Here is a 26,705-nt window from a genome sequence, read left to right as displayed (position 1 = left end):
CAGCAGAAGCAGGGAGGAAATGGCTGCTTCCTTCTCCTCCCTAGCTCCGGCTGAGTTCCAGTGACCGCAGCATCCTGCCAATATTTTTTTTCTCAACCCCTGGGTTGCAACCCACTGGGCACTCTCCTCATGCCAGACTTGGGGGTCGCTCCCCCTGGGCTGAGAAACACTGGTATGCTCAGTGCCAGTGACAGCAAAATAGCCTGTCCCGAGGCAGCCACTGGGCTCCACTAGCCTGTCCCTCCAAATTCTCTTTGCTCTCTTTACGTGTCTGAATTCCTTGGCAAATGGGATGAAGACAGGTTTGATTCTTTTCTGTGCACATCTGACATGCAGTAACCATGAAACATTTATTGCGTTCAGCTGCACATCTCATCTGGAGGGAATGGGGCCTCTACATATTTAATTTTTTTCCATTAAAAACTCATGAAACAATGATCCCTTTCTCACAAGTCCCTAATCAGCTTCCATTTCCCACCTCCGCATGGACTGTTTCGTTTCATCTAGAAGAAGGAAGGGAATCTTTCCCCCATCTCCTTCATGCTGGTTGTCAGTGGCGCAGACGAAGGTTGATGAAAAGTCCTGATAGTGCCAAACAAGAGCAAGGCAGCAGAGGGCAATAAATACCTAGAAAAAAAGCAGCATTGTACACTTCGGACGTACTTAGACTCTGACCATAGGTGAGCATGTGGTGTCTGCAGATCTATAAAGAGAAATATAGGAGAATGAGACTAGTTCAGGATCTATTCGAGCTGTATCCTCCCTGTACTGTTATATGGCTGCGAAACATGGACACTACGCTGCTCAGACTGGGCAAAACTGGAGGCTTTCCACACAACATGCCAATGTCGTTTATTGGTCATAAAGTGGAATGACTTCATCTGTAATGCAGATGTTTATGGTTGCTCTGGTCTACAGACTATTGGGGCCATTGTCCGCAGATGGCGCCTTGCTCTTTTCGGACATGTTGCGAGAATGCCACAAGACATTACAGCGAATGCTGTTCTCCGGCTGGCTTGTAACATCTGGGATAAAATTCCACCAACCGAGGGGTGGAGGCGGCCCAGAGGCAGACCCCCTATTACATGGGTTCATGAAGTCTGTTCCGATGTTGGACTCTTGGGCCATCAAGCCCTTGCGGCTGCACAGGAACAGACCAAAAGGCGAATGATCGCTATGTCTGACCGTTCGGCTAAGCGTTGAAGAAGGCGACTAGTTAGGGCAAAGTGTACAGGAAATAAACAGATCCTCAGGAGCCTGCTGCTATGAAAGGCTGGAAGTAAGGATTTAATGGGGGGAGGGATAGCTCAAGTGGTTGGAGCTTTGGCCTGCTAAACCCAGGGTTGTGAGTTCAATCCTTGAGGGGGCCACTTAGGGATCTGGGGCAAAATCAGTACTTGGTCCTGCTAGTGAAGGCAGGGGGCTGGACTCGATGACCTTTCAAGGTCCCTTCCAGTTCTAGGAGATAGGATATCTCCATTAATTAAGGCTCAGGAGAGAAAATCCTAAAGTCTTTGGCACAGAGCCTGAATGATGAGAGTGAAACCAAGTGCTGGCATGAAGAATAGAGAGGTCCAATCTAAGACTGCTCCCAGCAATGTATGAGGAGGAATGGACTTCATATGCCATTCTGAACAGCATTTCTTTAAGCTCTTAGAGGAAGTACTTGAGACAAAAATAAGACACTTACAAAGACATCTGATCAGAGCATGACCTAAATACATTAGACAGATAGAAAGACACTGCAAATTCAGGATTAAATACAAAAGGAACAAAGAAGGAAAGATCAGCTGTTGCTGTCATTAGTGAATTAAGGTTACTTGAGTGAAGGATTTCTGTATTTTCAAAAATGTGACTTGCTTTTAAGTTTAACCTTAACTCTGAATTTCCTAGGTTTCTAATGTTTGTTTTTTGATCATTCCCATGTTCTTGTCAAGTTTTTTTCTGCCTTTAAACTGTTGAGCTATACTCTTAACCTTAACAACATTTTTTTGATTATATGTAGAGTTTGGAATGCTGTAAAGCGTTTCGTGGCTCTATAAATCAATCAGTATTAACTTGAGCTGGAACAAACCGGAAAATGATAATGCATTGGAAATGTGCCTGGAATTACTATGCTTTTGTGCGTGTAATATAACAGCTGTTAGAGTGGCACCTTCCAACATGAAAGGCCAGACTCTGGCACCCTTTCTCAAGCAGAGCAGTAACTTACTCTGCAAATACCTTCATCCCACTGAAATCATGGGAGCTGTGCATGTGGTCAGTGACTGCTAGGGTGACCAGACAGCAAACGTGAAAAATCGGGACAGGGGTGGGGGGTAATAGGAGCCTATATAAGAAAAAGACCCAAAAATCGGGACTGTCCCTATAATATCGGGACATCAGACTGCTCAGCATGAGTCAGGGTAGCACAATTGTGCCTTAGGACACAGTAAAGGGCGGGGCATTGTTGTGCTGCTCCAGGACAACCCCAGGGAAGGAATAATTCCCTCCTTGCTCCAGGGGATAGAATTGAGCATAAAGATTACACTGTATAGAACTGAGAGGGAAAAGACCTGCAAGGTCATCAGATCCGCCCTCTGGGGGGGGGGGGGGGGAGGGGCTATGTACACTCGGGAGAGCAGAGGACATATCAGATATTACCCTGGTACCAGAATCCTTAGCCCAAAGGCCAAGCCATTGTGCAGGAACAGAGTCCAACAACAGAAGTGGGTGAACACCTTTTACTGACATTGGTGTTCCCTGGAGTGGTGAGAGTATGCTCATTCACACCAGTGCAAAGTGGGTGCTCCACATGGGTGCAATGAGAATGGTCGCATCTTACACAGGTGAAATGATTGTATAAGGTGCAGGGCAACAGAGCATTTGGTCCTCAGGGAAATGCTATGGCAGTTCTTCTCTGAGGCCTTGCCCCAGCTAGGGCAAAACCTGAATCCAAGGTAACCCCCCCCAGCTAATCTGGTTTAAAGGTGTTCAACTGCATTCACACTAAAAAATTGAGGAGTCCTTGTGGCACCTTAGATACTAACAAATTTATTTGGGCATAAGCTTTCGTGGGCTAGAACCCACTTCATCAGATGCATGGAGTGGAAAATACAGTAGCAGGTATAAATACACAGCACATGAAAAGATGGGAGTTGCCATATCAAGTGGGAGGTCAGTCTAACGAGACAATTCAATTAACAGTAGGATACCATGGGAGGTAAAGTCACTTTTGTAGTGGTAATGAGAGTGGCCCATTTCAAACAGTTGTCAAGAAGGTGTGAGTAACAGTAGGGGGAAATTAGTATGGGGGAAATTAGGTTTTGTAATGACCCATCCAGTGCCAGTCTTTATTCAGGCCTAATTTGATGGTGTCCAGTTTGCAAATTAATTCCAGTTCTGCAGTTTCACATTGGAGTCTGTTTTTGAAGTTTTTTTGTTGAAGAATTGCCACTTTTAGGTCTGTTATTGAGTGACCAGGGAGATCGAAGTGTTCTTCTACTGGTTTTTGAATGTAATAATTCCTGATGTCAGATTTGTGTCCATTTATTCTTTTGTGTAGAGACTGTCCGGTTTGGCCAATGTATATGGCAGAGGGGCATTGCTGGCACATGATGGCCACTCTCATTACCACTACAAAAGTGATTTTTCCTCCCTTGGTATCCTACTGTTAATTGAATTGTCTCGTTAGACTGACCTCCCACGTGGTAAGGCAACTCCCATCTTTTCATGTGCTGTGTATTTATACCTGCTACTGTATTTTCCACTCCATGCATCTGATGAAGTGGGTTTTAGCCCACGAAAGCTTATGCCCAAATAAATGTGTTAGTCTCTAAGGTGCCACAAGGACTCCTTGTTTTTTTTTTTTTGCTGATACAGACTAACACGGCTACCACTGAAACATGCATTCACGCTATGTCCCATGTGGTGTTTCAAATGAGGTTAGCTGACATGATTTTAAATAACACCTATTGTCCTTGTCTAGGCAAGGCCTGAATGGCCCCAGTGCACTTACTGACAAAGCATTGCCTTCATGTTATTCAAGCCAGAATTGCATTTCAGCATGTGTCCTATTGATCAAAAGCTCCTCCACAAACTCAACAAAGTGGCACATCTGTAAGTGACTGTAATTTTGTTTTTCCTCTTTGCATCCTGCAGCCCGCTGGTGAGCCACTTGACGTTTGCTGTACACATGATTCTATTTCTGTCTTCAACAAGAACCAAACAGTCCAGTAGGAAGCGGCTGGAAATTATTTTTTTGTGTTTATGTTTCATCAGTTCAAGGACAGATCGTCACTAGAGGACACACATTGAGAAATCCCCGTCCCCGCCACCTTGTCTCTGTTTGGCACACGGCTCTAATTTTCTTGTGAAACTGAAGTAAGGAATAAATTGAAGAACAAGAAAATAAAGTTTACCCTTGGGGGAAAAATGATTGGGTTTAATGATCCTGTTGCTGTTTTGATCACTATCTCTCCCTGTTGCTTATTTACCTCCCATCCGGTCACTAGCCACGAGGTCTGGGCTAGGAAGGGGCTGGTGGAGCTTTTTAACAGCTCCACCCCTTGTATTGTTTACATCAAATAAGTGTTGGTGGGGGGGTGCTAACCCTACGAGGACTCAGGTGCAATAAATTCAGTGTGGGAGCCGAGCCCAGCGGAAGCTGCTTGCTAGGTGAGTTATAATTTCACACATAATCCCGGAGAGATGTTACAGGTTGGGCTGGGCCTCCCTGGCTCCCCGAGGGGTGCTGCAGAAGATTTCCCTTTGGATCAGCTGGGAAAGAGGAGCAGGTCCTACTCGGCCCTGGTGAGCTCAGGTGGAGGTGATATGGAAGCCACACAAGGTAAGGCCGCTCCTGAGAGGGAGCCGCGTCCTTCTAGACAGACAAATACAGCAGCTGGTAGAGAACTGGTACAAAAAGGATGCATTTGATCTCTTTTAACCATGCGCGTGCTGCATTATGTGTGAGGTCTGTTGGGCCCGGCTAACCCCGCTCTAGTGCTCTGCCATGTTTCGATGCAATGCTGGCTTTCTAGAGACATGCTGGTGCTTTGAAGGATGTGCTTCACGGCTAGGAGGCTAAAATCAAGCAGAGATCTTTTATAACAGGTATGGGTGAACTAGTCTGACCCAAATGAAAACCAAGGGACTGGATGGCTCAAGGGATTGCTAACGGGAGACAGGGCTTTGCACCTCCAGGTCCCTGGCTTGGCTCTATACTGACAGAGACAGAAATCTGGCTATCATCTGGCTATCATCTGACAGTTGCTCAGTGACGTGTGTGAAATGAGTTGGTGGGCCTCTGTCTAATCAAAATCAACACAACAGCCTATCACAATCTGAACTCTCCCTTGCCCCAGGTCTGGGATGGGGCATATTGCCGGGAACAACGGGGTGCAATAGGATGGGGAAGCTTGCACTACAGCTGCCCATGCTGTACCCACTGAAGCCTGGTTAGTGGTCCCAAAATTTCCATTTCCTCTTGTCACTGCACGTCAGGGTTTCTGGCCAGTGATTAGGGCTGAAATGGTCAGGAAAATAGATGACTATCTGAGAACGGGGAAGTAGTGGTGATCCAGAAGGGTCTGGTCTCATGAAAGTCCTTCTGGGGCTTCCCGGCATTAGTTTGTCCTTGAATGTAGATATATTGGAGCAAAATAAAACTTGTGAGCTGAATATATCCTGCTCCTAAAATTACTGCCTGCCTTCGGTTATACTCTCTTTGTTGTAAGGACACCAAACTCAGATTATATCATAGATTGGGTCCCATTTTCACTGGGAGCCATTACTCCATGTATGCTGGTTACATACTGGCTTGTGCTACTGTAGATGTCCTGAAAGGTAAACATTAGAAAAATCTATCATCCACCCAGACAACCAGTGCCTGCTTTTGAGTAGGATTATAGCAAAATTTGCTATACACTGCAATATCAGCGCAAAGCAGTCATGCATATAATCCCTACGGAAAAACCCACCCCCAGAATGCACTGGGAGACTTGATACTTGGGGACAGCTGTTCCCCCTGCATGCATGTGTTTGTACCAAAGTGTCACCATTTTTGTGCATTATGAAATGCAAATGCTGCCGTTGGCCTGGTATATTATTCACAAGCTACATATGTAAGATTAATAAGGAAATTGCTGACTACTCACGAGGGCAGCAAGCCAGCTAATTCTTCGGGTGGATTTGGCCAGGGCAGAGAGTTTCCTCTGGAGCGACTTTTTTAAAATCAGACTTTTCCATTTTTGTCTCTGCTTCAGAATAGGTGTTTCTCCCACACACTGAACCTATGAACCCGCTGTCTTTCATTATTTATATATACACATACATACACACACACACACACACTTCAGTCTGAGTGGCTGTTTACATGGGAGATTGATCAGTACAGCAGCAATACCTACCGTGGGTACAATTTGGACTGGAGTGGGAGGCTGTAGCCTTGTACACTAGCTATACACATACACAGTCTGAAAGCAGCACATCCAGAACACACTTGGTGAATGCAGTATATTCCATCCCAAAGACTTCCCTGCCAAGGCTGGGCCCAGCCAGTGTAAGTAGAGAATTAATTTGTTCTGCTAATCAATTATATCCTTGCAATTAATAAATGTCTAGCGAAATTCATCCACCTGGAGCCCATTAACATCCCATCATAAAGAGGCTGTAGCTGAGCTCTCTTTACAGCTCTAGGGGAAATACTTCACAAGGTTCTTCTCCGAGGCGCTCGAGCTTAGCCAGTCTCAGGCTTAGGATAAACAGATAGACACTGTATAAACTTGCTGAAATAAAGAACACGTGAGGATCTCCTCAGATGAGTGATCCAGAGAGAGTTCCCTGCCTACGGTGGCTTTTCCCCTCTTTTGGCTAATACACAGACTCCAGTGCAAAGCCAGACCCATGTGGATTTGAGACCTGTAGCAGGGAGGGTGGAAACAAGGGGCTTCCTTTCTAACATGAGGAGTTTCCCCCAAGATCTTGGTGATCTGTTCAAATTGAGGCTCAGGCTGGCTCCAGAGGAGGAAAAAAAAAAAACACAAACAACCACACACAAACTCATGAACAGACACCAGGTTTACAAAATGCTGCCTGCTGTGTGTAAGCAGTTAACAGTGAACCAAACAATGACACACCTGGATAGGGGCAGAGAAGGGCTCCTTTTCCAGCAGCCCCTACCCCCGCATAGTCTCTCCTGAAGTGCCTGGAAGCAGGGGGCAGATTGGCAGGAGTTTCCAGCCTCAGAGTAGGACGCAGTGACTTCTAGGTGCCAATAATTCAGAGATTTGTAGCAGGGTGCCTGGGTGCCTACAAGGCAGGAGGACACTTTTCATGGGCTTCTGCGGGATTTAGGGGGAGGGGGAGCAGGCGATCGAGTTTGGCCCCCAGCAGGTTTTTAGTGGGTTTCACTCAGCTCCATTGATGCTGGCAGAGGGGCGTACATGACCCTGCATGGCACCGGGCTCACTGACAACGCTCAGTCAACAATAAAGAATAACAAGCCAAATGAAAACTCTAGAGCATGTGGTTGAGCTGCCATTGTTGGGGAATCAATGGGGCCCAGTAACCTGCCTCCTGGCTGCTAAAAAGGTCCCTGGCAGGAGGCACCTGCTGCCTGTTATATTTGATTGCGGTGCAATGCTCCTACTGCTCTAGAGCAGGCTCTTTCCAGAGTTCTGATGGGGGCACACGGACCAAAGCATGCACCTTTGGTGGTGAATCCTGCCCCCAGCTCAGAGCCTGATTACACAGACCCAAGCTGGGAAGGGAAGCCAAGTGCTATGAGGTGGGACAGAATCCTCTCCCAAACCATGAGCGACACCACAGCGACTTCAACAGCTGCCACAACAGTCTCAGGATTGCAGTGGCTCCGGCTGCCAATGCCCTGCTCCCACTGCACTGGGGGGAATAGATGGTGGATAGGTAGAGTCCTCTCTGCCACCCCATCTCCCCAGCAAAGCTGTATGCTGACTCCCACTGCTCTGTGGAACTGAGCAAGTCCTGCTAAGAAGGCAGGAAGGAGAGTGTGGGGTGAGACAGATTGCAGAAGGACGAGGATTAACATTTCTTCCACACTTACTCAAGCATTATCCAAGAACAGACTCTTTGGGGACCAGCAGCCAGGCCCCTAACTCTGAAGGGGTCACTTGCCTGGTTTGAGCAAGCTGTACAGCCTATTGTTTGCACTTCTCTGCTATTGCCTGGCTTTACGTCAGCAGCATTGCGATTTGGATCCAGAAGCCACGCGGCCTTAATTCAATCCATCTCCGGTAACATAAGCAAGAGATGGACTGGTCCAGTCTGCTTGAGAAGCTCAAAGCATCCTGAACTGTCTGGTAGTGCATTTTTGCCCGACAAGGCACAATTCTTTAGAATTCCCCACCAGATAAAAATACAGCCATTCACCAGACAGATGAAGAGGAGAGTGGGGAGAGGGAACTGGAGAGGAAGCTGTTAGTGTCTCTGAGTGGTACAGAGTCTGCAACAGGCATGAGGTATATCCACTGTGGTCTGAACTTGTAGCATATTGTCCTGTTCTATGGCCCAGCCAGTCCATCCCATATATACACCAAGTTTGATTTACCCCTGAGTGGCACAAATTGTTAATTGCCTCAAAGTCAGAGTTTGAGACTTAAAATATTAAGTTTTTTTTTTAATTAAGTTTTTAATGTACCTGCCATGCTGCTAAAAAGGCACCAGGTACCCTCAGCGCCAGGTACAGGTTCTTTCTGTATCATGTTTATTCAGGAAGAGGCCATTATTTCAGTGGGATATTAATCAATTATGTTGGTTCAGGCGGTTCAGTAAAAGAGCACCTGTGAAAAGGTGAAGATGATGAGAACTGCTCTAGTTCTCCAAACCCAATACAAGAACTTCCTGTTTTGGGCAGAAACATGGTCTTGCTATTTAAATACAAATAGGTTGACTCAAGCCTTAGCCACAGCTGTCAGACAGAATTAAGCACTCTGGCAGATGGTGATGAATTGTGTTGAATAAAGTGTCTGTTCTATGGAAGAGCTCTGTGTAAGAGCGAAAGCTTGTCTCTTTCACCAACAGAATTTGGTCCAATAACAGATATTACCTCACCCGCCTTGTCTTTGTTCTATAGGGCCAGCTGATTCTCCTCAAGTCCCAGTGCTGATCATCTCTGAGGCTGAGACTTGGGACATCGATGCATCCTCTTGCATGGGCTGTGGACAGTATGTGGATTGGGATAAGATGCCAGAGTTGGATCAGCAGCCAAGCTCTCACAGTCAGAGTCTCACCCAAACCAGCAAAGAGCTGAAAAAGCTGGCAAGAGAAGGTCATTGGGCTACCAACCATGCATTAAGAGCTCGGACTTACCAGCAAATAGTCCAGCACATCCCGTGCCGGCTTGTGACCCCCGACGCTCTGGTTTACAGGGATGTTGCAAGCAGGCTGTTTGGAAAGCAGAGTGTGAGCTCCCACCCCTTGCCTGAATTCCTTGGAGGGTGCAGGATGCCCACTTACTGCCTGACTATGGAAGGTGTAACCGCCGTGAAGAAAATACTCATCTGCCTTGGCAACCTCTTCCCCGACATCACCTACAGCCCAATCCTCCCTGCTGTTGTGGCTCTGCTGCTGCACTACAGTGAAGATGAAGCTCAATGTTTTGAGAATGTGTCTCGCCTCGTCGCTTGTAATGACTCCCATACCAGCTACATAGACCAGTCCTTCCTGGCCCACCAGGCCTCCTGTATGACTTTTGGGGATCTGGCCAAGAAGCACTGCCCAGCAGCCCACAGATTAATAGCCAGCACCTCTGAGAATGTCTTTGAGGTCTATTCTGAATGGTTGGAGTGGATATTTGGTGACCTTCCATTTGATTACGCTATCCGCGTACTTGATGTGTACCTGCTGGAGGGACAGAAAGTCCTCTACCGGATTGCTCTGGCCTTGCTGAGGCAACACAGGCTCTCGATGACCTCCGGAGAACTGGAAGTGACCAATGTCAAAGGAGATTTGAAGGCTTTCATGCAAAACATTAGGGAACACATGACGGCTGACAAGCTCCTGGAGAGAGCCTTTGGTATTAGGCTGTTCTCCCGCAAGGAAATCTGGCTTCTTCAGATGGCCAACAGGAAAGCACTAGCGGAGAAAGGTGTAACTGTGGTGCAGCGCAGGTAAGACTGATTCATTCACCAACATAGCCACGTGATGTTCCCCACTGCTACTACAAACTCCACCTGGGGAGAGATGGCCTTACAAATGCTTGACAGAGAATGGGAATGAACAGAAATTATACAAATTGGGCCAAATTAATTCCTCTCTCCAATGCAATCTGTGCAGCTGCCTCAGAGACAAATTGTCCCTGGAGTAACTAACTGCATGAGGGATGAGTGGCACTCAGAAAACAGCAGTACTCGCTGGTTCCCTTATTTTTTTGATGAAGGGAAAGAAATTAAATAAAGGAGAAATTGCTGAATTGGGACCCCCCTACACACACACACACACACACACTTACTTGCAGGCCTTGTTAATTAGAATACCTGATGAGCAGAAACCACATTTTAACAGTAATGCTGGTGTTTGGGGACTTTCAGAGCCCGCCATAATGGAGGGCTGGAGTATGGAGTCAGAAAGAAGTGCCATCTGCACTGAGAAAGGAACTAAGCTTGACTGGGACCACTACAAGGGGCAGCCCAGTGAGTGTGTTTGGCATGGAAGGAGCAGACAGGAACAGGCAGTTGTGAGGCAAGTCACACACCCTGTGATGTTACACAGCTATGGAGAGACTGAGAATGGCTCTTAGGGAAGCAAACACAGAGCACCACAATGAATCCGAAACTCACAAAGTAATTAAGCACCACAAAATCAACGGACGGTGTCCCTATTAAACAGAACCACCATGGCCGTCAAGCAGCAGTCATGGCTATTAAGTAAAATGGCACTTAAATAAGTTCCCTGGGAGCATAGGTGTAGTTTGACATCTATTTTTGGGGGAGCAGCTTCAGTCAGGTCAATAGGGCCACATATGGGGGAGGGAGGCGCAAATTCCACAGGTGACCAAAGCTTGCAGTTTGAGGGGGGCAAATTGGCAATGCCCCCTCTGTTACCCCCCACCTCCCAACTATGTGCATGCCTGGGAGATGTCCCCAATCAAGTACATTTCCTGTGAAAGTGTCTCCTATTTAACCAGCGTGCACTGTACTAATATCAGTGAAGGGCTAAGGACATTGGTGCCTAGTATGTGCTATGACAAACACACACAGCTCTGCCAGGGCTTCTCAGCCTGACCTGCAGCACTCTGCTATTCCAGCTGGTGACCCACACAGACCAGTTGATGCATCTTATACCCAACCTGCCAGTGCCATCCCGAGGGTGACTAGATAACAAGTGTGAAAAATCAGGATGGTGGTGGGGGGTAATAGGCATCTATTTAAGACAAAGCCCCAAATATCGGGACTGTCCCTATAAAGCTGGGACATCTTGTCACCCTAGCCATCCCTTCTGCCTGGCTTGGGACCCCACAGAGGTCTATCAATGCTGCCCTCAGCCCCCATGCACAATCATCTGCTGCTACATTGATGAGCATTTTGGCTGATTACCGTTAATTGTTAAGATTGCAGCAGCACGCAAGGGCTCCAGTCAGGATCAGGACCCCATTGTGGTAGGTGCTGGACAAACAGATGGAGAGACAGCCTCGGCCCCTTTGCAGGACCTAGCACAACAAGGCCCAAGATCAGGGCTCCAAGCAGCTATTGCAATATTAATTTATTAATAACAGGGAGTTTCCAATCTAAATGACACAAGAAAAGCTGAAGCACTGGGGACTAGGTTATAACTTAATAAGTGCCTGTGTCTGCCATTTTTTAGACACACCATGGTCTTGAACTACCGAAAGCGAAGGTAGCTCTGCGCCTCTGAAATCTTTCCTCCCTCCCACAGGCAGCTGTTCCACCTGGCAGTAGACATGCTGAATTTCAGCTCCGCCATCGTAACTGCTCAGGAGATGCGCATCGTGTGGTCCTGGATTCCTGAGAGATTCTCCCTATTCCCACCTGTCCTGTTATTCTCCACCTCAGAAAATGGATACAGCCTGCAAAGGTACAGGAACAACTGCAAAATTAGAGATAATGGACCAGATCCTCAGGTGATATAAATAGGCATAGGCCCTTTGTAGCAGTGTGGACTCACCCCTGCAGCGCCTCCTGCTGGAGGTCTCAGGGAATCAGCTCTGTCAGCCTTGGAGCACCCTCTGCAAGCTGGTGATCCGCCTTGCTGCTGGCCCCGTGTCCCTCCCAGGACCCCGGTGCCCCTTTACCTGGGGTGCTGCCCCCTGGCAGTACCCCCCTCAGTCTCAGGGTCTCCCCTCCCCAAGGAACCCCCACCCCCTATCCCCACCTCGCCTCAGTCGTAGGCTACTGCCAGTCACCAACTTGCCCCCTGGGGCAGACTGCAGTGTCAGCCACTCATCATAGGCAAGGTTGGGTCTGGACTTGCTTCCTCTCTCTGCAACCCAGTGCCTCTATAGGGCCTTGGACAAGGTCCTGCAGCCTGGTGAATTGCCAGCCTGGAGCTCCCCAGCCCTGCCTCACGCTAGGCACCCTGAGCTTCCCAGCAGCCAGGCCCCTCTCTCTCTGATGGCAGAGAGAAATTTTGAGCGGCTGGCTCCCAGCCTTTTTATAAAGGACAACTGTGGCCTGATTGGGGTGTGGCCCAGCTGTGGCCGCTTCCCCAATCAGCCCAGCTTTTAGAGCTACAGCCCTCTTTCAGGGCTGATTTCAAGCCCTTCAGGGCAGGAGCGGGTGTCCACCCCGCTACACCCGTCAACATCAATGGCACTACACTGATTTACAGCAGTGGAGGATCTGGCCCAATATGTTTAGCCAAGGAAAGGAAATAATATCTGAGCAGGTTCCTAAGACAGATGGTTTGTTGGATGAACTTCCCTGAGGCCCATGGCATAGATAGCTTGACAAAGGTTTCTGTAGAGTCCCTCCTTTCTAAATCTTAAACCCACATATTCCGTTCGACGGCTGTTTTACCTGACGTGCAATGAGTTTGGTGGGTCTCAGTCCAATCCATTGGGGACAGGTGTCCACAGCACAAAACCATCATCACTATCATCCTTGCTGGGGACAGGCCAAGGACTGAATGGGTCATGAAGACTGAACTCGGTTCTCTCTCTCTAGAGATGGTCCCTCTCGGTCAAGGTTGAGGCATGTTAACAGGGGATGTGTCTGGAGCTGTGAGTCCATGTATAAGGAATAAAAGCTCCTTTTGCCCTTGGAGTTTGTTAAGTATGAACCTTGGGAACAAGCCTGTCCTGCTCCTCCTCCCCTGAGCAAGCATGTACTGGGCACAGCAATCCCCTACTGTGTTCTGCCCCCTCCATCCTTCCAGCAGAGGAAGTAAAGTCTCATACTCCAAACTGCTGTTTGCTTCATGTGGCTGTGGCTTCTGCTGAGCCCTCCTTAGCTGGCAGTGTTAGAGGACCAGACACGCAGTGACCACAGTGATGAGCAGGGTGTAAATGCCTGGACAGACAGACAGGCAGTCAGACATTGCTCCTGCTCTCTGATCCAACTTATGGAAGCAGCACAGAGCAAATGGCAATTGGTGAACTTCACCATCACCTCTCCAGTTTGAAAATTAGCAAATATTTGAGCGTTACATGGGCTCCCCAGCCCCGATCCAACAGGTAGTGGAGCCCCTGGGACTCTTCCCATCAATTGTAATGGGCTTGTGAATGAGGATTTCCAACCCCTCCTTTCACTCCAGTGACAGCCGGTGCCCAGGCATTGATCGTCCCCTCTTGGCTCCTGCTCACATTTCTCTGCCAGGCTCAGAACTTGCTTTCCCTCCCCTTGGCCTGTGCAGCTGCAGCGTGTCCTAAGAACAAGAGAGGGCGCCTGCAGCACAGGATGCGAAGGCAGCAGCCTTCCATGCATGGCAGGGAGCTGCGCTGGAATGTCAGCTTGCAGACAGGGCACAGCTCCTGTCCCCACAATGCTTCATAATAAAAGGCAGTTCCTGTGTGTTCCTGGTTCCCAGAGGCGCCTGCTCCAGGGCAGAAGAGAATGTAAAACACTGGGGCAGCCAAGCCCAGACTGAGATTGCCAAAGGGACCAGCTAATAGCAGTAGCTGCACTACAAGTGCTAGATAGGCACAGGACTTACTGATCCTGTCATTACTGAGTGCTTGCAAACAACGTTGACTTCATTTAACCTAGCCTTTCTTCCTTTCTTTCTCATGATTTTATATCCGCCCACATCTTCCAGTCCTTCTTCCTCCAAAGATCTTCAGTTACTGCCCCCCTTCCAAAAATAATCGTCTTCCTTAGAATAATCTTAGACTAGATGACCTTTACAGTCCCTTCTAACCCTATGATTCCCCCTCCACTCCACTCTGGGGCTTGTGTAGACACAAGAGTTGCCCCAGGAGAGCTGACACTGACTTAGCTAAACCAACCATGAGTGTGTGAGGTCACATTGCATTAGGGCCTGCACCGGTGCACCTCACATTGCATTTGAAGCCATGGGTGAGATTTTCAAAAGCATTCCATGCTGACCTAACTCTTCTGACGTCAGTACTCCCATTGACTTGGAGTTAGGACAGTGTGGAATGCTTTTGAAACACCCACCCCATGCATCTACACAGCGTCAATCGCAGCACATTGCAGTATAGGTAGGCATCTTAGGTTACCTTTCACTGCTTCCCAGATCACAGCATTAAGAGCCAGTTTTGCAGCAGATTGTGGGGCTCCCTGATTGAGGACCCCATCAAACCCAAGTCCTGAGTGCTGGGCTACGGCACCACATTTGGGATTCCAGCCCGGGCTGCTCACAAGTGCAGGGTTTCTGGACTTGGGTTTTGTTTTTTGTTGTTTTTTGCGGGGGGGTTGGGGAGTGGCATTGGATAAAAGGGCATTTAAAGACTTCTTTGGATAAAAGAAACCAAAGAATAATTGCATGAGATGGGCAAACACTCATGTTGGAACATTTGCTTCAGCTAAAACTGAGATGCCACTTTCATTAGCAACCCTTGTCTCATCTTAGACAATCAGGCCACGCTTGCTTCTCAACACAGGACAGCTAAAGTAGAATATATTGTATATTTAGTAACCTTGACGAGGTTCCTCTAGTATCTTAAGGCACGTACTGCTCCTTTTTTACTCCTCTTTCCTTTCCCTTAAGTGTTTGCTACAAAAAGGCCATGCTTCTTCTTAACTGCATGTAGCGAGGGGTGATTGTGAAATTATTTATTTATGCAGGTTTCACAGTTTAGACAAAAAGCAAACTGTGGCCCTCTGGCATTGGAGAGTTTGGCCACTGATCTCAGCAGGATCCGGCCTTTTATTCTGATCTTGGTTAGCGTGGGGTAAACTGGATCGAATGGGGTTACACCAGAGCAGAATGGCTGTAAAATCAGAGTCAGGCCCTGATTTTATATCCCTCCCTTTGCAGCAGGTGCTATTTTTATGCTCTCCACCAGAACCCTGCTTAAATGGAATTAACATGTTCTACGGCGCGCTTGCTGCTCCTTTAGTGTTTAGATCAGTCAGCCAAATCAAAAGGGAGGGGAGGCTCTCTGTGTCAGCATACAGACATGGAGCTGATACTGTGCTCCTAAATGAGCCCTTGAATGATGGCAATGGGTTGGTTCTGGCTCCCACTCCGGTGCCTGTTCCCAGGCTGCAAATAACACGCAAGGGGCTGGGGGAGACTTCAGTGGATGCAGGAGCAGTGCAGGGCCAACATAATTGGTCCTCTGCCACCCACCCTCGCTAATCCCAGCAGGGAGGGCATGCTGGGGGCATGGAAGGGAAGTATATATAGTGTCAGGACCACAGCTGTGGGGGCGCAGGTCAAGGCCAGAGCCTGGGTTGGAGGGGACTTGATAACATGGTCCAAGATCAGTCTAGAGGGTCAAGGCCAGAAGCAGCAATCCGTACCAGTGTCATGCTCTAGGATCGGGTCAGAGTTGAGGTCCACAAGCTGCATCAGGTCAAGGCCAAGCGAGTCAGATGAAGTAGCATTAGTGGAATCGAGGCAGGGCGAGGCATCAAGAGTGAAGCAGGGGAGCAGGAGTGAGGCCAGGTATCTGGGCAGGGGCAGGAACCAGGCAAGGTATCTGGATTGCATAACAGAATCTGTTTTCAGCAGCAAGCCATGGATCCACCACAGACAGGCAGCCTCTAGGTGTTTTCTCTAGCCTTAAATAGTGCACCTGGGCCAATCAGGGAATGTGTTCAACTCCATCAGTCAGGACCTGCTTGGACAGGACATCCAGTGGTGCTTGAACCCGTAGGGCTCCCAGGCTGCCAGTCCCCACTTTGCCAGAGCTGTTGGGTGGCAGCATGGACATGGCAGGAACCAGCAGGCCTGAGGTTCCAGACAGACCTGTGGATCCTCTCATGTAGTGCTTCATGCTATGGAGATCCTGTGCTGCAGTGCAGCCACTCTGACTTACACTGGGGACGTGCTGGAATCCCGACAGTCCCAAGGTGGCCTAAAGCCTCCAGACCTGAGGAAAACACAGGGCAGAATCTGGCCCAACGGGCGCTCAAGGGGCACAAGCACTACAGAATCTCAGACTCATAACATTTAAGAAAAACATCCAGGTTAAAACAAAGCTTGCACTGCAACCACACTACCCAGTTCAGTCTTTTCATTCTAAGCCTGGGAATCGAGGTAAGGATGCTTGGCGAGATTTTATGTCTGGATTTAGCTGAACAATTACCTGCTTCACTGAGCAAAACTTATGGCTTTAGCATATCCATAATATGGCTACTTCCTCAGTTACTACACCAACACACAAGTTGCTGGAGCTAAATGATGAACTGCTTCTGCCACTCCCCCTTTATGAGTTTGCACAGGCAGGCTGTTTAACATAACAATAGAGCAGCTATTGTTCTCCTCAATCTTTTACAGGTTGCCGTGGCTTGCTGTATTTGAAACAGGTTCTCTGAACCCCTAACCAAAGAGATCCTGGGCCAAGTGCTTTCTTACAAGCTAAATCACATGGGTTCTGTCGAGGATGAGTAAAGCCCTTGGGTTGTAAATGCTAGTAGTGTAAAGCAAGAGTGCCTGATCCCCCACAATATACCACCACCACCTCCAGGATAGCAATGGAAACCCCTGTAAAAGCCAGACTGGGAATTACACAAGCTGCAACCCACAGAGAGGAAATGATGGGAAAAATGTAAGGAAGGACCGTCTAAGAATGGGGGCGTGGCCTTGGAGAAAGGGGGAGGGGCAACTCATTTGGAATCACACTGTACAGAAGGAGCTAGAACACATCAATTCAAAGTCTGTATCCATCAATGCAACCCTGGTCATCAGTAACTCTTACGGATCTAAAGTGCCATCATGTGTGCTGGGCCCAGCAATTCCAGGACCAGAGGTCCTTGCTACCTTATCTTGCAGTGCATGAAAATGGCTCCTGATCTAGAGGCTCGCGTAAGTACTCTGCAACCCTCTCCTTCCTTGCTGCTCTCTCCCTTCCTCCTCTGGCTGCTTTACTTCTCTCTGTCTCTCTCTCCTTCCAGGCCAGCTGGCAAAGAGGCTCTCTTGTTCTCCTCTCCTGAACTGAAACCCTTGCTCCACCAGCTACATGCTGTGGTGAGGGCTTCCAAAGCCAGGACTCTGTTCCTGGCTCTGATACTATCCATTTGTGACCTTAATCAGTATGTGGCTGTTTCCACAGCTGAGAAATGGGGGTGACAATGAATGGGTGTAAAATGCTTTGAGGTGAAAGGTGCAATTCTACATACAGACCGAGCTCCCTCTTGCTGACCACCCCACTGCAGAGGAAGGAGCCTTCACCTCCAGGCAGCTGTGCAGGATAAAATGCTCTCCTATTTTCCTACAGCGTAAGCAGGACAGGCAGCCGGAGGTGGGGAGGAGAGGGCATCAGACATGGCTCGGAAGGGAAATCTGGTTACTGGGGAAGGGAAACCAAATGGCAGGGAAACTGCGGGCTGACAGCCACCATAATCGACGCTGCTGGGAAAGCAAGCAAACTGCTGGGACCCAGAGCACTTTCACATCACATCCAATTTGCTGCCACATCAAGGGGCCAGACAGTGGAATGACAAGGGACTGTTTAACTCCCCTGCAGGGTCTGTAGCCCCATCTCTGTGAGCCCCTGTGAATGTGACGGCGATGGTGGCTCTCTAGGAAGTCCTGCCCATACATGTGATGGAGCAACAAATGCAGAATGGCAGAGGGCCACTGATACCTAACACCCCTGTGGCTAGGAGCTAACAAGGGACTCTGGCTCAGTGCTCTAGAAGAAGGTGAACTCCCCCAACCCCATGGTCCTGCCAATCTGCCCTAGCAGGAAATTCCTTCTGACCCCTAACCCCAGGGATCAGTTTAATCCTGTGCCAATGATCAGGAATCTCTGCAGTTAGACATCTGGGGACAGATGACTTCCTGTATCACCTCAGGTCCATCTCATCCAACACCCTGCCTCCAGCAATGGCCAATAGCTGATACTTGAGAAGAAGGTGAAAAACCCTATGAGGCACCTGGCTGATAGTGCAGGAGGGGGAAATTCCCCCTGAACCCTTCTCGGGACCAGCTGATGTCCTACAGCAGGAGATGTAATCACCTGAATTATATCATCATGCAGAGATACAGATGGCATTACTGGCACAGGAATGAGGCATCTTCTCTCTATGGTGTGGCACCACAGCAGAATGAAGTGACCCAGGAGATGTCAGAGCCTTTGCTAACCGTCTCCATTCTGCTGTAGCTCTCTCACTCACTCACCCTCTACTCCACCGTGGTGCACCTGGTGACACCAGTTACACAGCTACGGTAACCGTGTTAACCTGTACCTGTGAGCTCTCTGGCCCAGATCCTTGAAAGTATTTAGGCGCCTAACTCCCACTGAAATCAAGGGGAATTCGGTGCCTAAATATCTTTGTGGATCTGGCTCTTTGTGTCTCACCTTCCCAACCTGAGCCTCAGTGGTACAGGTGGGACTGTCTGCTCCTAGTGATGCCATCTCTAGTGTCACACCCCTTCTGAGCAGCTGCTGTCCGGGAAATTGCTGCATTTTGACTGCTCTTTTTCAAAGACACAAGGTGGATCTCAAGCAGCTCCCATCACAACTGGGTCCTTGTTCTTCCCTTTAAACTTGGAACCACAGGGAATTTCACAGACTCAAATCTGGAGGCCAGAAGAGACCTCGCATGGGTCTTTATTTCATTATATTCAGGAGCCAAGGTTCTTTGCAACGATTTAAAAAGTCACAAATGGATCATGGATAAAATAGCCAAAACAAGGAAACAGATGAGAGCAGCATGAGAAAAGTCAAGAGACAGGTTGGTAGGAAATGTGGTAAAATGGAGATAAAAATAAGCAATCATAGGGAAGGGACACAACAGGCCGTGGGGATTAGATTGGCTTGTCTGAGGCCTGCAATGTGCAGAACTAGCTATGGTGTCGTTCAGCCTGACCCTGAATCTCTGCACGGGATGCTGCCTCAAGCTCTGCCTTGCTTGTCTGTTCCATTAACCAGTTTATGAATATTAACCTGTTTGAGCAATTGCATGAACCGCCAACAGCAGTGATTCTGCAAATTGCCCACCAATGGGAAAGCACGTTGTGATGAGGTGCACAAACCCCACGCTGGCCTGGAAAGGGTTACCAAGCTGCTGTGCAGTCAAGAAGCCCTGTCCCACTACAGTGGCAAGGGAGGGGCTAAAAGAGGAGAGCCCATTTGGGGGCTGTCTGGGTGGGAGAGCAGATCTCCAGCTCTCCCTCTGTGAGTGTGATTCCCAGCTCCCACAGATGAACCCACACCTAAGAATAGCAGTGTGTCCACAGCAGTATGGGTGGCAGCTTGGGCTAGCCGCCCACATACCTACCCAGGGTGTCACTTCCCAGCTCAAATGCAGATGTACCCTGTGAGAGAAGCTGAGCTGGGAGCCAGGAATTGACTAGAGAATGCTGCCTCCTGGAGGGCAGGTAGGCCTGATGCAATGGTGTTGTCTTGGGTTCACTACCAGTGACTAGTCTGTTGTTGCTGGGTAAGACAGCTGCAGGTGAGGCCCTGCCTGAAGGGAGCGACAGCCAGGTAAAATCCTTTTGTCTTTTGCACCTGATCTGGGATCCAGCAGTGTTTTTTGCAAGGCCAGGAGCGACCCTGTCACAATCATGTTCTAATACCTGAAGGAGTCAGGCAAAGAAGCACTTAAGAGGAAATGTTAGGCCACAACCATGTGCTGGGTGTATTATATTTACATCCCGCTTTGCAAAGGCCAGTGACGAGAAATGTGCCAACCTGCTGGGCTCTCTACCCGGTAACCCTAGAGTAAGCTGCCAAAGCATGTCTCTCTCTCATCAGTTTCAAACTCAAACTGATACACTTTCTTTGTTGTCACCTGCAGGTTTTACTCATGCTGTGAAGGTTACGAACCAACAGTACTGCTCATAAAAACGACCCAGGGGGAAGTAAGTATTTCCCAAACACTGAAGAGCGCTGTGAGTGTGTCCCAGCTTCTGACTGGTCTGGGGAGAAATGCATAGGAGGGTAGCCATATGCTGCACCAGCTTTGGTAAACAGAGGCTAGGAATGGGCGACCAGGGATGGATCACTTGATTACCTGTTCTGTTCGTTCCCTCTGGTGCACCTGGGATTGGCCACTGTCGGAAGACAGGATACTGGGCTAGGTGGGCCTTTGGTCTGACCCAGTATCGCTGTTCTTGTGTTCACACTTATTCGGGAATCAGGATAGTTATACTGGAATAACTGGGCTGTCCCATTGCCTTCTGTGGGTTTGCACCGACAGTACTGATTGGAACTTGTAACCCACCCCACTGAAGGTGTACAAGGAGGAAGAGATTCCATCCCCCTCTCCTATAGGTGGGCTGGCCCTGCAGGGCTAATAAGATTTAAAATTTATATTAGTCACTAAAACTAAAGCAGTGGCCCTGGATCCACATATGGGGCAGATCAGGTGAGTGAGAAGGGACCATTTTTACTTAGGCTCTGTCTACACTGGCACTTTTGTCGCTAAAACTTTTGTCGCTCATGGGTGTAACCCCTCCCTCCGAACGACAAAAATTTTAGTAACGAAAAGCGCCAGTGTGGACAGCACTTTGTGGGTGGGAGCTGCACTCCCATCAACGAAGTTCCTGCCCCTTACAACAACATGGCTGCAGCGGTACTGCTGTGCCGTTGTAAGGCGCACAGTGTAGACATAGCCTTAGTTTCCTTTATGTGTAGAATTGCACTTTTGGGGAAAATGCTGCCCTCAGAGCCACACAGGGGACCTCAGCTCTGATCTGCTGCTCTCGAAATTCCCACATCAAGGTACTCAAAGGAATGTGTGTGTAAATCTACTTTTGCCCCCACCCCCACCCCTGCTCGCCAGCCTGTCGTTTTCAGGATTCACTCTTCGTAATGCTTTTCCTGCTGGACTGAGTCATGAACTCCAAACTGTTCTTCTTACTCTCTCCTTCAAGGTGTGTGGTGCGTTCCTTTCTTCTGACTGGAATGAAAGGAAAAAGAGTGGGGGAACGTCCAGCTTCTTTGGAACAGGGGAATGCTTTGTTTTCAGCGTAAGTCTGACTGTTTCCTGGTGTATTTTGTTTATGGTTTGTATATTTTAAAGGTTGCTTGAGGTTTTTGTTACCCCTTGTAGAATTCAGATAGCACAGCAGGCAGGTACTAGAGACAATTCGCCAGTGCTCCTCAGTCCTGATAGAAGAGAATGCAGGGGAACACAGAAATCCCTATGTCAGGTCAGATCCATCCAGCTCAGTTTCTTCTCCATTCCAGTATCCCTCTAGTCCATGCTTCTCAGTGCAATAAACCCTGCAGTGTAAGGTGCAGTGTAGCCTGTTGGAGCTGCGGCAGGCTCCTGCCAAACCAGGAGACCCTCAGTGGTACTCTGTCATGGTTACAGTGTTAGCAGCACCTCTGACCCCTCTCTGGTCTCTCTGCATCCCCACAGGTGTCAGCCCTCATGCCTTTACCTCTTCTGGGGCGGAATTCTCGCAGCCTCAGACCAGCCCTGGGCTATCAGCCTTTCCCAGCAGGTCTGCCTGGGTTCAGTGCCTGCAGTTCTTCCCTTTGGGAGCTTTGCTTCGTGGGGTATATAGTTACCAGACAGTCTGCTTACACCAGAGCAGCCTTCTTAAAACACAGGTCATTTAATCTTAACAGTAGGAATAAAACAAAACGAGAGAAAAGAGACCATCAGAGAACAAAAGATCTGCAGGCATGTCTATCTTCCCGGAGCCCAGCCCCCTGTGATGGGAGCCGAGGACAGTCTAGCTTCTTCACAGTGGCGGTGCTAGGCCACTGCAAACCACGCAACCACAGAGGGCTCCGAGGCAGCGAGGGACCCTGACGCTCAGACTGGCCCATGAGGGCTTTCCATTTGGCCTGCCAGGTGTCCACTACTCCTTCCTGCTCCCGCTGGGGGCTCTGCTGTAAGGACGGCCCCATTACCCAGCTGTAGCTCCACCCAAGGCTCAGTATTCCCATGCTGATCTGCCTCTGAGCCCCCACCCTGGAAGACGCCCTATAGCTGGGAGTGAAAGGGGCCACCTGGCAGCCAGGGAGTGTAAGAGCCGGAGCTGCCAGGAGCCCGGAGCCAGCCGCAGCCAGGTAGCAGGACTGTCTTTACAGTCGCGCCCCCAGTAGGGAACAGAAAGGAACAGCTGATGCCCAGTGAGCCAAGCAGTAGGCCCTTGCTGGCGTCTCTGGTCCTTTTCCCTCCCCTGGCCAGGCAGAGGGGATCAGGGAGCAGATTCAGATGTGGGTCTGCACAGGGATGCTGCAGCCCGGGAGCAGGGAGGGGAGCCAGCTGCTGGGAGCTCAGGGCAGAGCCACAGCTAAGTAACTGGACTGCCAGGACCGCAGAGCCCCCAGCTGGGAGCAGGATCTGAGCACAGGCAGGGGAAGGTGGGGGACAGGACCAGCTCTGGAGGGAGTCACCCACTGCTTCCCTGGGCCTCTCCCAGCACCCCAATTGCTCCCAGTCCCAGAACAGAGCTTTGCCGGGGCCAGGGGTCCCCAGAGAACAAACACTGTCATTGCTTCTTCAACTCTCCACTGGGGGTCTCTGTGTGTGAGAACAGCTTTTCAGCAGCAACTGCCTCCTCTCCCTAGCGAGAGTCTTTTAATCCAGCCAGAAGTCCTTTATCTCAATTTCCCAGACTCGGACTCCCGTCCCCTTGACAAACTGGTCTGGTGAGCTCAGCAGGGGATGGGAGGAAGACCACCAGTGGGAATGGCTTTTGCATCATCCCTTAAGTGTTGGCAAATGAGTGGCTATCTGAAGTCATAGTACACTTTCCTGCCTATGTGCAGTCAGCCTCCTCTTGAATTAACCTCATATTCAGACAGTAAGACCCCATAGAACAATCAGACAAAACCATGTAGTATTCATGAACTGTTAGCTGCCCAACTTCCCTCCAGAGCTGGAGTCCTTCCAGCCCAATCAGGAGATTCCCCCAGTGGTACCACAACTACCCTACACTGTAGTGACATTATTGGTGGAGTTTAGCACTAGTAAGCCCTAATGACCAGCCACCGCTGATGGACCTACCTCTAATATCCACCTGAGCAGCCAACCAAACCACCCCACAGGACATCATCCATAGCAGAAGGATTTGGAAGGCTATGCTGCCCATGTGTTGCCTTTGTTTTAAAGGTACGCCCTGAAATGGAGAGATACGAGTGGGTGTTCATCAAGAAACCAGAGCTGACCAAAGCAGTGCCGCGCTCCCCACGCCAGCGCCTTCCTTCTCCCGCCTCCCCTGTCCTCAGCACATCTCCTCCCGGTGGCCACTTAGCCAGTTCAAACCATCTGACTGTGCCCATGTTGCAGAGGGCTAAAGGTCGCCTCTCCCCATACCTGGCAATCAGACACTTCCTCCTGCCTTCGAAAACAGCCTCCATGTTCATGTCCGGGACTCGGGAAGGAATCATTATCGGTAACTATGCTACCATTACACACCCGCATACACTCCCAAGAGAGACCACTGCCCCAAAGCACTGTGAGCCAGACTGTAATTTACACACAGCCCTCAGAAGGGACAGGACGGAGCTGCACCACTGTGCTCCTGAGAGCTCAGCGGGAAGGTACATGCTAACCATTCCTTAGGATGCTGCAGACTGATCTCCTCTCCATGGCTGGCTAGCACTACTGGCTGATGTGGCATGGGGCAGAGTAGATCCCTCCTTCTTTGCATGATTTGCACCCTCCTGGCTGCTACTATGGAGCAGTGGCTGCACTTGGGGAAGCACAGGGACTGCAGTGGTGTCTGGTACTTGTGTGTGAGCATACGGTCTGGAACACCCCGCACAAGTGCCAGCTGCAGTTTAGCCCTTTGTATTTTGTACGTAAAGCAGCAGGAAGACGTGAATGTAAAAATTCCATCAGTGACTTTGTAACGATTCCTGACTGCGCCACACCGCCATTAGCTACATCATACACTTAGAGCATTGGGGATTAAACCCAGGAGTCTTGTGCCTTATGCAACTCCACATGACTTCAGCAAACTTACACCAAGGATGCATGAGGCTTGCTGTCTCCATAAGACAGGCATCTATCACTTCAGCTACAGAAGAATCTCCATGAGCTGTTAGCAGCAGGAAGACATTTATACTATGAAGGCCAGCCACCAGGGGGCAGTGGTACACAGACACACTAGCCTGTACCTTACAGCATGTTGGGCTCCAAAAGTAATGCTACATTCGGCATGCACTCCAATTTAAGAAGCATTAATGTTTCATTGCCCTTGCAATCAGATGTAGGAGTGAAACTGAGGCCAAATTTGGTGTCTGTGAATTCAAGATTATGTTTTGCCGAGTCTCCACCCAGTTTAATAATTTAGACTGGGCTACTCAGGCAATCCCTTGTACTGCCTGTACTGTCAGCTTCCCCATGAGGTAACTCTTACAGAAGCTACTGTATGAGAGAGAGACGAGTTCCAGTTTAGCATAAACGGCAGTGGACCATATAAAAGGTGACCAGATAGCAAGTGTGAAAAATCAGGACACTTTTTTGAGGGGGAGGAGGGATTGTTGCCTATATAAGACAAAGCCCCTAAAATTGGGATGTCTGGTCACCCTAACCATATCAGACCAAGGTCTCTCCCATCTCCAGCTGTACAGAATGGTCAAGGAGAAATAAAGCTGTAGCAGCTGAAATTTAAATGGTAGAGGTGACTTTGGGGCGGGCGGGGTGGGGAAGAGGCCATGCAGAGTCATGTGTGTCCCCCAGATTTCTGCCTTCCATTTAGCACAGAGGTTTTCAAACTGGGGGGGGGGTGCCCCCCCGTTTGAAAACCATTGCCCGCCTCCTGCCAGGAGCCAGCGGATCAGAAGCTGGTGGGAGCCGCCCGCACCACTTGGGCCCCTGGCTCTCCACGCTGTAGGAGCCGGGGGGTGCTGGCTGGCTGCTCAGCAGTTCTCTCTGCCCTGCTCCCTGAGCCAGGCCACCTCTGCACAGCCGGGCTCCCCTGGCATAGCTCCCAGCTGTACCCCTGATGTGCTTTTGCCTTTCCCCCGAAGGAGTCCAGCACCAGCTGGCCCCGTGGAGAGGGCCCCTGCCCGCAGAGCCCAGCTGCCATGAGATCCTCCCTGAGGCCCTTGCTCGCCGCTGTCCTGGTGCTCCTGGTTCTGCTGCTGCTCCTTAGCCCAGAAGCGATGCATGAGGTGGTCACGTGCCCCCCCAGAACCTTTAAATTGTGCCCCCCCCCACCATCAAAAGTTATGCATCGTCACTGATAAGTGGTATGGTTAGGGTTCTTATCAGACAGGCCGATCTCTCCATTCGCCCATTAACCTGGTGACAGCAGGTCCCCAATAGTGTCTGACCTTGTTTTGCAGGTGGTGGTGGAGGCCAAGCTCTGTACATTGATGCTGACCTCTACTATGGGAGAACGGAGCACTGCGAGACATTTGACAACCCTCCTCTCTGTCAAGAGAACTTCCAGGTGCAGCTCCTGGAAGCCTGGGGCTTTCGAAATGCCTAATCACCGTGAAATCACCGCTCCCTGCACCATATTAAGGAATGAGAGATTCCTCTCCACTACACAGGATACCATGGCTGGTGATGAGCCAGTTGCCATCAGATAACACACAGATGCCTGACTCTAATGGAGGGAGTCCACACATGGATTTCTCTTACGGCTCTGAACCTCACTGCTGTTAGCCATTCTCCATATCTTTCCTCTCTGTCATAATGTACCGTGATGGCCATGGATGAGGAAAACAAAGTGCCACAAGGCAGCGTTATATTATAGGCACTGCCATACTATAAATGTTTAATAATCATTAATAACAAAGGTCCAAAACCTTCACACACAAATCAAATCAAACCAAACCCCAAACTTTCTGAAGTTTGAAAAAGCTGAGTTAATTTTTGGGGAGGGAGCAGGCTGGATTCTACCAGTTTTCTTATCTCTCTATGTTCTTGGCTTCACTTTGAAGTAGAAATACCACAGATCTCATGATATCCAGCTATGAATCTTGCTGGGAAGATTGACCTGTAATTTACAAGATCTCCATCCTGGTTCCAAGCCCAAAATGGTTCTTATAACCATGAGCGGAACCTATATCATCTTTGAGGATCAACAATCACTATTAGAAGTGACACCTGTTAGTCCTCGTATAACACTATACAAGCATGTTTCATGTACAGCTACCATTGTTAGCAATGGAAGTTGCCAGATAGTTACCATCAGAGCGGTGCCCGTTAATTTTCTGTACCATCTCTTAAAAT

The 26,705-nt window shown here is 49.3% G+C and overlaps 1 protein-coding gene across 1 annotated transcript; it reads left to right on the top strand.

Moving 5' to 3' along the window:
- The first annotated feature begins 4,689 nt into the window (after positions 1-4,689).
- LOC112119076 (TBC1 domain family member 24-like) lies at positions 4,690-25,956 on the top strand. Its single transcript, XM_024217630.2, has 7 exons — positions 4,690-4,828; positions 9,092-10,127; positions 11,893-12,051; positions 20,352-20,415; positions 21,430-21,525; positions 23,628-23,910; positions 25,811-25,956. The coding sequence occupies exons 1-7, from the start codon at positions 4,690-4,692 to the stop codon at positions 25,954-25,956; spliced, it is 1,923 nt and encodes a 640-aa protein (XP_024073398.2).
- The last annotated feature ends 749 nt before the right edge of the window (positions 25,957-26,705 follow it).

The sequence above is a fragment of the Terrapene carolina genome, unplaced genomic scaffold (genome assembly GCF_002925995.2).
Source record: "Terrapene carolina triunguis isolate 2854851 unplaced genomic scaffold, T_m_triunguis-2.0 Scaffold192, whole genome shotgun sequence".
Lineage (NCBI taxonomy): Eukaryota > Metazoa > Chordata > Testudines > Emydidae > Terrapene > Terrapene triunguis.
Note: the sequence above shows the minus strand (reverse complement) of the source record. Positions and strands in the feature narration are given on the sequence as shown.

Excerpts from the sequence above, each read along its gene's own strand:
- LOC112119076 (XM_024217630.2), top strand. The coding sequence starts at position 4,690 with ATGTTACAGGTTGGGCTGGGCCTCCCTGGCTCCCCGAGGGGTGCTGCA. Across the intron at positions 10,128-11,892 it reads GTAACTGTGGTGCAGCGCAG|GCAGCTGTTCCACCTGGCAG; the intron begins GTAAGACTGATT and ends TCCCTCCCACAG. Across the intron at positions 23,911-25,810 it reads TCGGGAAGGAATCATTATCG|GTGGTGGTGGAGGCCAAGCT; the intron begins GTAACTATGCTA and ends CTTGTTTTGCAG.